Here is a 16022-nt window from a genome sequence, read left to right as displayed (position 1 = left end):
TCATTGAAAAGAACACTTCTCAATCTTTTAAACTTGAGGGAATACATACCAGGTTTATGTGATTTAACTTTATTTAACCCTTTAAACCCTGGCATAATTATGGTGAATATGCGCTGTATTCTGTCCAAGGCCAATATATCTTTAAGAAGATGTAATTTTAAAAACAGAATGCAATACTCTAGATGGGGTCTGACCAAGGCTCTGTGTAACTGAAGCAGCACTTCCTCCCCTTTCCATTCCAGCCCCCTTGAGAGTGGGGCTTTTGCTCCTTTTGATTACTTCTTGTAACTAGGTATTTAGTGGTTTGCTTGAATCATAAATCCCAATTAATAAAATTTCCAATTCCATGTTGTTCATCCATGTATCAATAGACACGTAAGCCAAATAGGATATTAAGATATGATTGACCGCATAATATTCCTTTAACTCCTCCTGTATGAATGTAGGACCACTGTTTGCCTTAAGGCTGGAGAGATGGCGTAGGAGATAATAATGAAAGGTTGCAACTTAAAAAATGCTCAGTGTTCTGTTAGTTGTCAGTAATACAGTTATGATTCAGAATTAAAAATATTTTCTCTGTCAGCTTTTGTCAATATTTGGTGCATTACAAGAGAGACCGGTCATTGCCAACATTTTTGCTGTGAATTATGCCAAGCTACTCTCAATGTTTGAGACAGAACTCGACAGCTGCAAACAAATGTTTGATAATCAAACCAAGGTGAAGTAACATTTTCATTTTTACAAATGGTAAATTTTAGAAATATTACTTTTATTAAGAAATTATGGTATATTTCTGAGGGAGGTAAGAGCTGTACTTTCCGTGGCCAACTTCTACTTCAATTTAAGAACCATTGATTTCTACAGAATGTGATGCTATGCCAAGAGGAAGCAATCTTTGAATTCAGATGGGGTGGGAGGACACACACCTTTAATTCCTCTCCACTGTCATCCTGCGCAGTGTTTCTGCACTTGACTGTATCCATTCTTATCTATTCACTCATAGCCAGAGAATCACCTTCAGTTGCTTCTCTTATTGCTTCCACACTATCACCTCTGTGCTCCCCTCCTATTTCTCATCTACTTGCTGCCCCTCAGAGAAAGCAAAGTCAGTTTTCAGGTCTGGCAGCAGCAGTGGGAAGAGGTACTGAATCAAAATGATTATCAATCTGAAACGTTAACCAGTTTCTGCCAGATGCTGCCAGATCTGCTGGCTTTTTCCATTTTATTTCAGATTTTTAGCAAATGCAATATTTTGCTTTTGCGTTTGGATTAGCTTCCATATCTACATTGACAAAATCCATCTTTATCTCTTGACCACTCCACTCTTTTTGAAGTTGTTAGACTGCTTGCCCAACTTCCAGTACTTCATCTAAATATTAGGAATGCCAAAGCCATTGGGCAGGATTTTCCGACCTGACCGTGACTTATTTTCCAACCATGGAGGCAGCCACCATTGGCCAGCAGTGGGTATCTTCCGGTCCAGCTGATGTCTATGGGAGCTTGCATGCCCCGCACCCTCTGCCACTAGGAAATGTGATGATGTGGAGATGCCGGCGTTGGACTGGGGTAAACACAGTAAGAAGTTTAACAACACCAGGTTAAAGTCCAACAGGTTTATTTGGTAGCAAAAGCCACACAAGCTTTCGGAGCTCTAAGCCCCTTCTTCAGGTGAGTGGGAATTCTGTTCACAAACAGAGCATATAAAGACACAGACTCAATTTACATGAATAATGGTTGGAATGCGAATACTTACAACTAATCAAGTCTTTAAGAAACAAAACAATGTGAGTGGAGAGAGCATCAAGACAGGCTAAAAAGATGTGTATTGTCTCCAGACAAGACAGCCAGTGAAACTCTGCAGGTCCACGCAACTGTGGGGGTTACAAATAGTGTGACATGAACCCAATATCCCGGTTGAGGCCGTCCTCGTGTGTGCGGAACTTGGCTATCAGTTTCTGCTCAGCGACTCTGCGCTGTCGTGTGTCGCAAAGGCCACCTTGGAGAACGCTTACCCGAATATCAGAGGCCGAATGCCCGTGACCGCTGAAGTGCTCCCCAACAGGAAGAGAACAGTCTTGCCTGGTGATTGTCGAGCGGTGTTCATTCATCCGTTGTCGCAGCGTCTGCATAGTTTCCCCAATGTACCATGCCTCGGGACATCCTTTCTTGCAGCGTATCAGGTAGACAACGTTGGCCGAATTGCAAGAGTATGTACCGTGTACCTGGTGGATGGTGTTCTCACGTGAGATGATGGCATCTGTGTCAATGATCCGGCACGTCTTGCAGAGGTTGCTGTGGCAGGGTTGTGTGGTGTCATGGTCACTGTTCTCCTGAAGGCTGGGTAGTTTGCTGCGGACAATGGTCTATGGACGATGGACAATGGACTAGGAAATGTGCCACTGGGGGAGTCGCCTTTGGTGGAAAATTTCAACCATTGTCTTTGTTCCCCATCACAAACTATTCCCTGAGCACTGATTCCATCCCTTTCCCTGCCAGCTGTCATAGGTTGATTGCAACCTCTTGTCATATTTTGAGCAGCAGATGAGTTTCCAACTACATTTAATGCCAATACCAAGGCCTCCTATTTCCATTCCCAAAACATGGCCCCTTGCCTCAGCTCACCTGCTACTGAAATCCTCATCCAAACACATGTTTCCTTGAGATTTTATAATACTCATGGCATTTTCAGTCCAATACAGAATATTGAGCCAGCTGAGGTATATCAGACAGGAGCTTTGTTGAAACACATCTTGCTGCTGTTATGATCACAGGACCTGGGGTGGGGTGGGGGCCTAGGGAGAGATCCAGGGACTAATAATGTTTATTTAAAGTAAATAAAGTTTGAAATTCGAGGCACTTACTAAGTGAATAAAGTCACAAGGTTGAATGGGTTTTGAACAAACAAAAATAAATTTTACTTTATCATTACAGGAGGATAAAACATTTTACAATAGGGGCATGTCTTCAGCCTAATTAGCCTCAGGGGCGAATCCTGCTGAGGCAGTGAATTTGGCAACAGGCCTGAAACAGGATTAGCACCAGGTGTTTAAAAAGTTTCCGATGTTCCCAGTCCATTCCACCTGCTATAATCGGGATCTCACCCAGGAAGTGTGAGAACCTGATCTGAACTCATTTGCATTCATTTTAATCTCATTGAAAGATGAGTACCGGTCAGCACTCACCTCCAGGTGCTCATGGGCAAAGCATCCATTGCTAGGATGCAGAGGCAGGTTCTTCAAAGGAGTTGGGGATGGACAGCTCAGGCTGGGCCGGAGGGGTTCAGGTCAGGGGTGTTCTCGTCAGGGATGTTCTCGTCAGGGGTGTTCTCTGGAATGGAGTTCGCATGATTAGTCAATTGTTTTTAGAAGCTTTGAAGTGCTTTGCCCACATTCCATTTCACGCCTCATTAACTTTTGCAACCTCCTTGAGTGGCAGCTGCTGGCTCCTTCAAAGGAGGGATTATGATTGTTTGTTTATACTGCACTTCACTGTCCATTAACTCTATAAAGTGCTTCCTCAAAAGCTCTAAGCTCATTTTTTAAAGGGGATTGTTCTCTACCTCTTGTCTGAATAGCATGGCTTTACTGGAAGCTGTTTTTTACCAATACAAGCAACTGACACCCCATAGACATTAAAGTGCAAGGATTCCTCAGTGAGGACTTTCTCCCAGCCACTGTTGAATTCTCTGGACAGATGTGATGATCGTGCCTGGGGGCTTGGAAGCCATTGTAGCTCCTGGGTGCTAAGGGATAATGCTGGACAGTTCCCTGGCACTGCCCTCTGGAAACCAGGCAGTGCCAGATTGGCACAGCTTGTTTGGAACTGTTGGGGGCAGTGCCATGTTGGCATTGTCAAGGGATGGGGTCTGAAGAGGCAGGGCCTTTGACCCCATGGTTCACTTGGGGGGAGGCTAATACTGGCAATTGTGGGGGGAAGGGGAAAGGTAGGGGGCTGGTACTGACAATTATGGAGAGGTATGGGTCCTGATGCCAGTGATTGGGGAGGGTCTGTAGTGTTGTTCAGAAGTTGGGGCACCCTGTAAAAAGGGCTCCTCAATCTCTGAGGAGCCATCCTTGACAGTGTCTTTAGGTCTCGCACATCTCATTCATGACGCAAACCACCCCAAACTCCAAAATGTCTAAGTGTAGGTGGATTGAAATCGGGATCATACCAACCCACCCAGTGGGAATTGCACTGCTTTTCCCACCGAAGACCACACTTAGAAATTTTTTGGAAGAATTGCATCCAATATCCATCTTTATACTCTAACATTCAGGTTAGACCATAAGATATAGGAGCAGAATTAGGCCATTTGACCCATCGAGTCTGCTCCTCCATTCAATCATGGGGTTTCTCAACTCCATTCTCCCACTTTTTCCCCGGAGAAATCTTTGATTTCTTTACCAATCAAGAACCTATCTCTCTCTGTCTTAAATGCATCCAATGACCTGCCTCCAGAGCCCTCTGTGGCAATAAATTCAATAGAGTCACCACCCTCTGGTTGAAGAAATTCCTCCAGATCTCAGGTCTAAAGGATTGTCCCTTTACTCTGAGGGTGCGCCCTCGGATTCTAGTCTCTCCTACTGTTGAAAACTTCTTCCCCACGTCCACTCTATTCAGACCTTTCACTATTCTGTAAGTTTCAATGAGATCCCCCCATATCCTTCTAAACTCCATCGAGTACAGATCCAGAGTCCTCAGGTGTTTCTCATAGTTCAAGCTTTTCATTTCTGGAATCATTCTCGTGAATCTCCTCTAGACTCTCTCCAAGGCCAGCACCGCCTTCCTTAGATACGGGTGCAAAATTGCTCGCAATATTCTAAATGTGGTCTCACCAGAGCCTTATAAAGTCTTAGCAGTACATCCCTGCTTTTGTTTTCTAGTCCTCTCAAAATAAATGCTAACGTTTCAGTTGTTTTCCTAACTACCAGGTCAACCTGCAAGTTCACCGTCTGAGAGTCCTGAACTAGGACTCCCAAATCCCTTTGCGCTTCCGATTTCTGAATTGTCTCTGCATTTAGAAAATAGTCCAAGCCTCTATTCTTGCTACCAAAGTGCATAACCTCATACTTTTCCGTGTTGTATTCCATCTGTCACTTCTTTGCCCACTCTCCTAACCTGTCCAAATCCTTCTGCAGCCTCCCCACCTCTTCAATACTACCTGTCCCTCTGCCTATCTTTGTTAAGTATAATGTCTATGTGAATTAACTGTGGTCAGATATACCACAGTGCACAATAAATGCCAACATGACCAAATCCAATTCCATGGATTTTTCAACAACCCATCCAGACGTTTGTCACATTGTGAGCCAACCAATCTCACTGAAACTTGTCTTTCTCACGAGGGCTTCCAATCTCCAAATTTGAAGCTCTTGCCTTGGAATTCTCTTCAAAGGTTGCTCCCACTTGGATGGCTTCAACAGTGACCCATCTCATAGGGTTTCAGTCTGACCTTCCGAAATTCCTTTTACCTGGATCTCTGAGTACAACCAAGCTTCATCTTCCAAACACATTTTCAGACTTTTGTCTGTACCAAACAGTACACCACTGTTCCAAAAGGGTACCTTTACCCAAATGGTTCACAGCAGAGAGTCACCAACGTTTAGTAATCTTCTTGGATTTTCAGGGCTCCTCTTGTGCCAACTTTATCAAAGTTTGCTCTCTGCAGCTCTTTCTTGAATTTGGAGATGACTTTAACTTCACTTAATGGGGCCTATTCCTGTGCCCTATCTTCACCCCTTACCTGGGATTACCTTTGGGGACCTTCTCCCTGACAAACTTACAGGATGATGGCACTCTGTATCAGGTCATCTGACTTGCATTTTAGTGCCATTCTGTTTCTTCTCTTCTGTGAAGGCACATAAGAATGGTCCCCAGCCTGAAGAGTGGGAAAAGGTAGAACTGTGCATGTACAGCCATTTCCCAGCCTGTGAATGCGCAGGAGGCCCAAGATTAATCAGTAACTGGAGTACTGGCCTACAAACTAAAGAAGGCAAGTATTTGAATTTCTTAACACTGGGGGCAATTTTGAACCCGCATTACCATCAGTATAAATGGTGACATGGCCCAAAATCTCCTGGGAGTTGGAAAACAAGATTCTTACCGGTGACATCTCGTTTTCTGATTTCCCATGCCCTCTCACCAATCACGTGACTTGGGGATGCAAAGTTTAACTCCCGGTGGAGAGAGGGACACGCCCAAGGGGGGGGTTCAACCTGATGCTTGTGTGGGGTGGTGGGTAGCAACACCTGGATGGATGTGTGAAGGATCCCCTGTATCTGTTTGGGGGGGGGGGGTTCATGCCAAATGCATATTGGGGCACCCTGTAGAAATGAAGCCCTGATCTCTGTGGAGCTGGCATTGCTGGCTCTATTAGACCTCGCCCCACCACAACGACATTGGAAACCACACCCGCACAGAGTGCCAGAGAATCTGGAGAGAAACCTGGCTGTATAGCTGGAGAGCTACATGTCAGTTTTCTTGCTGAAATCGACACTGACAAATTATTGGAAGATTCCACGTACTCTGTTGGCTATATCATACACAAGGCTGCAAAGAGCATGGCACAGTGGTTAGCACTGCTGTCTCACATTGCCAGGGACCCGGGTTCGATTCCGGCCTTAGGTGATTGTCTGTGTGGAGTTTGCATGTTCTCCCTTTGCCTGCATGGGTTTCCTCCGGGTGCTCCAGTTTCCTCCAACAGTCCAAAGATGTGTAGGTTAGGTGGGTTGGTCATGCTGAATTGCCCCTTAGTGTCCAAAGATGTGTGGGTTAGGTGGTAAATTTGTGAGGTTATGAGGTTAGGGTAGAGGGGAAGGCCTGGGTGGGATGTTGTTTCACAGAGTCAATGCAAACTCAATGGAATAAATGGCCTGTCTCTGCACTCTATGGATTCTATAGTTCTATGTGATATAGCATCACATCCTGTGCCACAGGTTCTGATTAGCATATTACACAGTTGGAATTAAACCCTTATTCCTCACCGCCTACTTCCCCACATCTCTGACTTCCATTTCTATGTCATGCAGACCAAAGAAGCCCCAACTTTAGCTCTGATGTATAGTAGCCCTTAATCATGTTTTTTTCCTTAGGTCCTCTTTTTTTTTCTTCCCTTCCTTTTATAGGGATAACCGCTGTGGTTTCGCCAGTTTACCAGAATGGGTCCCCATCTCCATTGGAGGGGTTTAAACATACAAACATACAAATTAGGGTTTGGGGATTTGAGTCCTGCAGGTGGTCTCTCAGACTCTGTTGGGGAGGAGGAAAAATGAAGATGACTCAGCTTTACTAGTTTGGTAGCCATCTGGATTGGTGGATGAATGCAGCATCTCTGGCCGGTTAGATTGGGTAGATGTCTGCTTTCGTGGGGTAGGAGCTGCTTTTGTCTGGCGACCAGTATACACCTGTTTAGTCTCACTATCGTTATCTGTTTGAGGAAGGACTGTGAATGTGGAGTCTGTTCAACTACTCCATAGTGAGCAGGGTCCTAGATCCAAATGGCTACCCTGTTTTGAGATCTGGCAGGCTGCATGCCTTGTGACATTTGATGTAATTCCACATCGAGCAGGAATAAGATTTTTCCTCTTTCTCTCACTTTGCCCAGGTAATCAGCATGTACTCACAGCATAACTATGTGTGAGAGAGAGATTAGGGAGTTCTCTGCCTTTTTCCCATGAGGCATTCTCATGGTGCTAAACCATTTTGGAGTGGAGTTGAAAGATAGCTCAGAAGTGCCTTTCTTCTTCAGCAATGTTTTTACTATATACACTCCTCTTTAAGCTTCACCTTTGGCTTGAGTTTGGCCTGAGTCTATCTTTGAGCTGGTAGTTTGGATAAATCCATATGCTGTGTATTCTTTAAAGTGTTCGTTGACCAACTGAAGTCCATTATCTGAGGTTACGAAGTATTGGATCCCACATGTTGCAAGAATCTCCTTCAGTGATGTAATTACTGTTTCAGAAGTGTACCCTGCAGTTGCTTGACTTCGGTCTATCTGGAGTAGTAGTCTACTGTGATCAAGAAAATCTTATCACTCTGTTCAAGAGAGAAAGTACTATGATTATGATGTGAAGGAAGGTGACATTAATGATTCTCTTGTCTCCTGAATAGCACAAGTAATATAGTTTGAAATCATTTCTTCCAGTGACTTTGAGAGAACTGGCATCAAACATGGCTTGACATTTTGTGATGTAGAAAGTCCTTGTTTCAATCCTTATAGTAAGTCTAGTCTCAAAACTCTTGCCATGACCACTCTCTTGCCATAGATGAATAAATCATCTCTTACATGAGATTTCCTCTTTGTTCATAGTACTGTCTGATAATGGAATTGTGTGGCATGTATGCTGGCCAAACTTTTGACGCTGTACTCTCTGACCTGACCACATTCTTCACCAGATTTCTGTGCACCTCTGATTTTATACAGTCACTGAGTTGTTGCTGTTGTTAATTCTAAGTTTTCTACCTCTTCAACAAGGGCCATGTGCCTTGTTCGGGCCTTCTACTGGGGTGTGGGACAAAGCATCCACTGTATTCTGTTGTTTTCCCAGAACAAAATTTTGTCTTTGCATCAAATCTTATCATCCTCAGTGTGAATCGTACACATGAAAGCATTTTATCCAACTCCTTAGAATTTAAGAGTGTTGCTAACAGCTTGAAGGTCTGTTTGTACCTTGAAGTAGAAACCAAGAACATAATCTGTGAACTTTTTGCAGCCCGCGTAGCAGTTAACGCTTCTTCCTCTCATTGCATATCTCTGTCAGTAAACAGGATGCATAGTAAACTGGGCTGTGTTTTACATCTGTCTGTATCCTAAAATATGTTAAAATATCTGGTGATATCAGCATCTCTTTTCCAAAATGGCCTCTGCGGTGCTCCTCCCAGCACCATGTATTGTCCTTTCAAAACAGCAGTAATGGCTCAGTGCTGTCAGCTAGGTTGGGCAGGAACTTTCAGACTTGGTTTACCAAATCCATAAATCTCTAGGACTCAGTCACATTCTGAGGAACTGAAAACTCTTCAATTGCTCTTCTCTTCTGTGGATCAACTCTGACACTAGATGCATCCACAGTGTGCCTAAAGAACTTGCCAAGGAACTTGAGCTGTAAGAATTCATATTTGGTGTTGAGTGTCAGTTTTGCATCTTATAGGTGTTGCAGCATAACTCGTGCTCTAGTATCATGTTCTGTTTGAATGGATCCGTGGATTGGAACATAGAAACATAGAAACTAGAAGTAGGAGTAGGCCATTCGGCCCTTTGAGCCTGCTCCACCATTCATTCATGGCTGGTCATCGAATTCAATATCCCTGATCCCCCACTTCCCTCAGTATCCCTTAATCCCATTAGCCCTAAGAGCTATATCTAATTTCTTTTTGAAATTAGACAACTGATTGGCGTCCGCTACTTTCTGTGATAGTGAATTCCACACATTCACCACCCTCTGGGTGAAGAAATTTCTCCTCGCCTCAATTCTAAAATGTTTACTCCTTATCCTCAAACTATGTTCTGGACTCTCCCACCATTGGGAACATTCTTTCTGAATCTACCCTGTCTAATCCTGTTAGACATCATGTGATATACGACTCCATTCAGTCCTTCTAGGATGATTGACATTGTCCTCTGGAACGTTTCTGGTGCTCTTATGCTGACTAAGGTAGTCTGTTGAAGCAAAACCTCCCAAACAGAATAGTGAAGGTATGAGCAACTTAGATTTTTCATCGAAGGGTAGTTGCCAAAAACTACCTCGGCACACTGTTTGGAAGTAGCCCATCTTTGTACATAAATGGCATTAGGCCTTTTTGGCAGGGCAGTTTTAAGGTCTGATTTTCCCTGTCATGCCAACTAGAATTAGCTGGGGCTGTTGATGGGCACTCTTCTTGTCTCCCCTGCTTTTTTCTGACTGCTTCTCTGTTTTTAAATTTGACACCGTTAACTGAATCAGCTGCTTTTGAGATGGGGTTCTGCCTGTCATATCAACTTTGCTTCCTGATCTCAGTTTGTCTGCTCAGTTGGATTGCCTTCGCTAAGGTTAGATCATCTCTTGACTGTAAGTGATCAGACAACGCATCATCCAGCACTCTCATGACAATTCTGTCTCTGATCAGCTCATCTTTTAGAGTGCCATATTCACAATTCTCTGCCGGTTTATAGATTATTTATAAATGCATCAACGCTTTCCCTTTGTCGTTGGGTGAGTTTGTTAACTTTACCTCGTGCAGCAATAGTATTCTTTCTCAGATTGAAGTAAGTATCAAGTGCTTTGATTACATAATTGTACATGGCTTTTTCCTCATCATTAACCTGTCTGATGAGGCTATCATCTGCACAGCTACCCGTTGCATATAACCTGCTCACTGCTCACCTTCGCAGCAATGTCCAGTGGAGTTCAATGTCTCGCAAATCTCATATCAATTCAGCCATGTTTCTGCTTATTTGGGGCCTGTGACTTTCTCAAAGCTAAAGTAAAGGTAAAAGTTTTTCTATAACTGTTCTTTCACTCGCTGCCACCATATAATATTTTTGATATTGTTAGTCTAATACAGAATATTTTTGAGCCTGCTAAGATTCATCAAACAGTTGCTTTATTCAGACACATCTTCCTGTCCTAGCTACATCTTATATGAAGCTGCAAGAGAGTTCAGACCATGTGTTATTGCATTACTTCCTATGATGGTGTACACAGTATGTGATTAGACTAGACTATTATAATACTAGACTATTAGAATTAACCGCCTATACTACAGATTTGACCATTCTGTCACATTCCTAGTCTCCTACCCTCTGTAAAGGTAATCCAAATCTCTGCTGCCAGTGTCTTAACTCACACCAGGTTCCATTCACCAATCAGCCCAGTGTTCCTTGATTGACATTGAGGCATCTTTTAATGGGCAGCCAATGTTAAGATTCTCATCCTTGTTTTCAAATTCCTTCAGGGCCTCCGGCCTCCCCATTTCTGCAATCTCCTCCAACCCAACAAATCTAATATTTGCATTCATCCAATTCTGGCTTTTTGAATATCCCTGATTTTAATTGTTCAACTGTAGTTTCAGTGCCTTCAATTTGCCAAGCTTCAAAGCACTTCAGTTCCCTCCCTAAACCTCTCCACCTCTCTTGCTCTCGCATCCTCACTTAATATGCTTCTTAAAACTGATCTCTTTGACCAAGCTTTTGACCATCAGTCCAAATATCTTTTTATCTGGCTTGGTGTCACTTTGTTTGATAACATGTCTGAGTGCCTTGGGGCATTTTACTACGCTGTATCAATACACCTTATTGTTGGAAGAGTAGGGTTTACTTGTAGAACTAAGCCGCAGTGATTGCTCCATTGTTCAGTTTTTTTTGTTGATGCCAAATTCTTAGTCCAATTTGTGGATTCCCCAGTGGAGTTACAATCTTACTGAACTTAATCTTTGCTAAACATTAAGAATATATGATGACTTAAAAACTTATATTATCAACATACCTGCCATTTTCTAGTCAGACCATGGTGAGGGAAGGAGAGTGAAACTGTGAAATATAAATTGTGTAGAGCAACAGGCTATTGTTGAGTGAAGCTTTGAGGATGAATAAGTATTCTTGAATTTCACTTAATTAGCTTTTGGAGATCAAGGAGAGAACCTTACTTTGAGAGATTGAACAGGTAGGATAGAATGCATAATGTGTTAGGTTGTACCTAGTCTTTAGAGGTAGTGGGCTTGATGGCATTATCTCTACAACAACCCTTAACTCTGCAATTGTTAATATCTATCACCCATGACCTATTATTTTCCTACAGTTCAACATTAGCAAGACTGAAGCCAACCCAGTCACTGCCCACAGAGCTTTATATCTTGCGTTGATTCACCATCCCTTTATCCAGTTGTTTGCTCAGGATGAACTTGACAATACACCATATTGGTGTTTTATTTGGCTTTAAATTCCACATCCGATCAATTTCCAAGGTCACTTATTTCCACCTTTAATATCATCCACTCCTCGCTCACCATCACAAATTCTTATCTCTCTGCCCACGGAGCCATTAAGGGAGTTAAAACAAATGAGCTCCAACACTTGCTGGATATAAAGAGATTGCAGGGAGGCCAAAAATGGTTGAAGAATCTAAGAAGTGCAGCAGTCTTGTCGAATTTAACAACAGGATCTCAATTATCACCTTTTCTTTGGCTTCTTGCCTGGTAGCTGACCAAATTGACAGTCTGGCAAGCAGCGGGATGGGAATACCACCTGCAAGAGGCCACAACTAGGAGGGAGAAGCTTGACAATTGGGAATTGGGAATAGATAAAAGAGACACCAATCATTGCTGGAAAGGATAGGGATCTTTGACTATTATTTCACAAGGAAGATAGAGGTAATGATCAGCTGATCGGAGGTCAAAAGATTTCTTGAAGAGTGAGTAGGAGCTCCTGTTCCTCTTGGCCCACGAGTTATAAAAGACATTTAACCTTATGGAATCTATCGCCTCTGCCTCCCTTTCACTATGATGAGCAACCTTTGCAGCAACAGTAAAATCTAAATAGGACACCCAATTGCATTATCGGAGCCTAATTTAAGTATGTTAATATTATGTCCTGCTTCCAAAGTGGGATACTTGGACACGACAAAACTATACAAATTGGAACAGGCATGTATGCGGTAGGCTGTGGTCACAATCCTTTGTTTTTTCATTTTAATTGCCCCTAATGCTGTTCATTGTGGGAGCACTAGGAGGCTTATATTAAGGCTGTATTTCAATGTAAGCATTGCATGTGAAAAAAATTTGCATTGTGAGATCAAAATAAGTTTACATCAAATAACTAGTACCTAACTTTTATTTATTGTTTAGCTGCGGGGATGAACAGAGTCACATGACTGTCAGTTAGCTTATAACAATATAATATAACATTTATTAGACAAGAGAAGATTAATTATAATATAGTACTCCTTTACTCCAGCTATATCTTTTCAGATATATACATATTTGTGAGAACACAAGTTACAGAATATATCTTATATTCTAATGTTCTCAGTGAGCACACAGTCCATGTAAACAAATTGGGTGAAATATGGTCAGACACACCACATTCTGTAAACAAGTGACGCATGCCACCCAAAACAGCTTCTGTGAATTTCTCGTCAAATCCCCCCAGATGCTTGATACACTGTGAGCTAACTGGTCCCACTGGAACGCTGACTTTCAAACAAGGGTTTCCAAACTCTGCTTTCGAAGAACACACCTTGGACTCTTCTCCGAAGCAATGCTTTCTCTTGGATGCCTTCACCATGGATCCATATGCATGATTTCAACCTCTCCTTTCAATATTTCACTGTCCTGGAACACCCTGTGTATTCAAGCTTCCACACAATCTCTCAGGTACCCAGCCATGTCAACAGAACACCAGTTTCACCACCTATATTAAGGTATCACCAACCTTAGGACCTCCACAAATGTCTCACTTCTTGCTAGCCAACTTTAAATCTGCTTTATGCAGTTGTCTTTTTACTTCGGGGACCCTTTTCTCTTTGCTTTAACTTCACAGGACCTTTTTCAGAGTCCTATTCTTTGTTCCTTTTACTCAACTCTCTTCCTGGGACATTCTTTTGTCCCCACTCCCTGGTTTCTGGGACTTTCTCCTTTAGTTTCTGAGACTTATTTTCTCTTCCTCTCTATTGTCCTGCCTGTACTGGCAGTTTCTGTGGAATGCCTCTTGCCTCTGGGCTACCTCATTCAAACTGACTCTTAACTTACTCAGTGTGGGCCTCTGGTTGCTAAGCAACAGCTTTTTAAAAAACACTCTAATTGCATTTACATTGTAAAACCTTCATTATAATGCAAGGAAAGTTTGAAGTGCAATTAAACCTATGGACTTGCAGACACCTCTGTTTAACATGAAGCTGAACTGAAGTTTTAACCCTTTCATAGCACACAAATACAAACACAAATTAAGCTTAAACTTGGACCTTATTTCTGACAAAAATGTGCAAATATAAATTGCTTAACATATCTCTATTTCCTAACATTTTTATTCCACATTAAAATAAGCAAGATAGTAGATAATCCATGCTAATAAATAATGTTAACTCCATAAACAGTTATAATAGGAGGTATTGCTTAATTTTATTAGCCACTTATGGAAGGTTTTTCTTTATATAGCACAGAATGAGACCATTTGACCTATCAAGTAAAAGGATGAGACGTGAAGGAATAGGGCCTATAAAAGGTGAAGGTGGGAAAGTCTGTACGGAACCAGTAGAAATGGCAGAGGTGCTTAATGAGTATTTTGCCTCGGTTTTCACAGAGGAAAAGGACCTGGGTGGATGTACTGCGGGTTTGTGGTGGACTGAAAAGATTGAATATGTGGACTTTAAGAAAGAGGTTGTGCTGGAATCTTTGAATGGCATCAAGATAGATAAGTCGCCGGGTCCGGATGGGATGTACCCCAGGTTACTGTGGGAGGCGAGGGAAGAGATTGCAGAGCCTCTGGCGATGATCTTTGTGTCGTCGATGGAGACGGGAGAGGTGCCGGAGGATTGCGGATGTGGTTCCTATTTTCAAGAAGGGGAATAGGGATAGCCCAGGAAATTACCGACCGGTGAGTCTAACCTCAGTGGTTGGTAAGCTGATGGAGAAGATCCTGAGGGACAGGATTTATGAGCATTTAGAGAGGTTTAGTATGCTCAAGAATACTCAGCACGGCTTTGTCAAAGGCAGATCGTGCCTTACGAGCCTGATGGAGTTCTTCGGAAATGTGACTAAACACATTGACGAAGGGAAAGCAGTAGATGTGGTTTATATGGATTTTAGCAAGGCGTTTGATAAGGTCCCCCATGCAAGGCTTCTAGAAAAAGTGAGAGGGCATGGGATCCAAGGTGCTGCTGCCCTGTGGATCCAGAACTGGCTTGCCCAAAGGAGGCAGAGAGTGTGTATAGGTGGGTATTTTTCTAAATGGTGGTCGGTCACCAGTGGTGTGCCCCAGGGATCTGTTCTGGGACCCTTGCTGTTTGTCATTTTCATAAATTACCTGGATGAGGAAGTGGAGGGATGGGTTGGTAAGTTTGCCGACGACACGAAGGTTGGTGGGGTTGTGGACAGTCTGGAGGGATGTCAGAAGTTACAGAGGGACATAGATAGGATGCAAGACTGGGAGGAGAAGTGGCAGATGGACTTCAACCCAGATAAATGCGTAGTGGTCCATTTTGGCAGGTCAAATGGGATGAAGGAGTACAATATAAAGGGAAAGACTCTTAGTACGGTAGAGGATCAGAAGGACCTTGGGGTCCGGGTCCATAGGACTCTAAAATCGGCCCCGCAGATGGAGGAGGTGGTTAAGAAGGCGTATGGTGTGCTGGCCTTTATCAATCGAGGGATTGAGTTTAGGAGTCCGGGGATAATGATGCAGCTATATAAGACCCTCGTCAGACCCCACTTGGAGTACTGTGCTCAGTTCTGGTTGCCTCATTACAGGAAGGATGTGGAAAAGATTGAAAGGGTGCAGAGGTGATTTACAAGGATGTTGCCTGGATTGAGTGGCATGCCTTATGAGGATAGGCTGAGGGAGCTCGGTCTTTTCTCCTTGGAGAGACGAAGGATGAGAGGAGACCTAATAGAGGTATATAAGATGTTGAGAGGCATTGATCGGGTGGACTCTCAGAGGCTTTTTCCCAGGGTGGAAATGGGCTGCTACGAGAGGACACAGGTTTAAGGTGCTGGGGGGTAGGTACGGGGGAAACGTTAGGGGTAAGTTTTTCACACAGAGGGTGGTGGGCGAGTGGAATCGGCTGCCGTCAGTGGTGGTGGAGACAAACTCAATAGGGTCTTTTAAGAGACTCCTGGATGGGTACATGGGACTTAATAGGATGGAGGGTTATAGGTAGGCCTAGAAGGTAGGGATATGTTCGGCACAACTTGTGGGGCTGAAGGGCCTGTTTGTGCTGTAGTTTTTCTATGTTTCTAAGTCTGCAGTGATCCTTTTGGAGAGCAATCCAGTTAGTCCAACTCTTCGCGCTCTTCCCTCATGCCCCTGCAATTTTTTTTCATTCAATTATTTAGTG

The 16022-nt window shown here is 43.2% G+C and overlaps 1 protein-coding gene across 1 annotated transcript in view; it reads left to right on the top strand.

Moving 5' to 3' along the window:
- Nucleotides 1-16022, top strand: part of dnah9l (dynein, axonemal, heavy polypeptide 9 like) — a 509143-nt gene that overhangs the window by 24668 nt on the left and 468453 nt on the right. The window contains exon 10 of the mRNA XM_078227708.1: nucleotides 584-718. Within this exon, the coding sequence (XP_078083834.1) occupies nucleotides 584-718 (135 nt within the window). The remainder of the gene's footprint in view (nucleotides 1-583; nucleotides 719-16022) is intronic.

This window comes from Mustelus asterias, chromosome 14 (assembly GCF_964213995.1).
Source record: "Mustelus asterias chromosome 14, sMusAst1.hap1.1, whole genome shotgun sequence".
Taxonomy (NCBI): domain Eukaryota; kingdom Metazoa; phylum Chordata; class Chondrichthyes; order Carcharhiniformes; family Triakidae; genus Mustelus; species Mustelus asterias.
The sequence above is the reverse complement of the archived record's forward strand: the minus strand, read 5'-3'. Positions and strand labels throughout refer to the sequence as shown.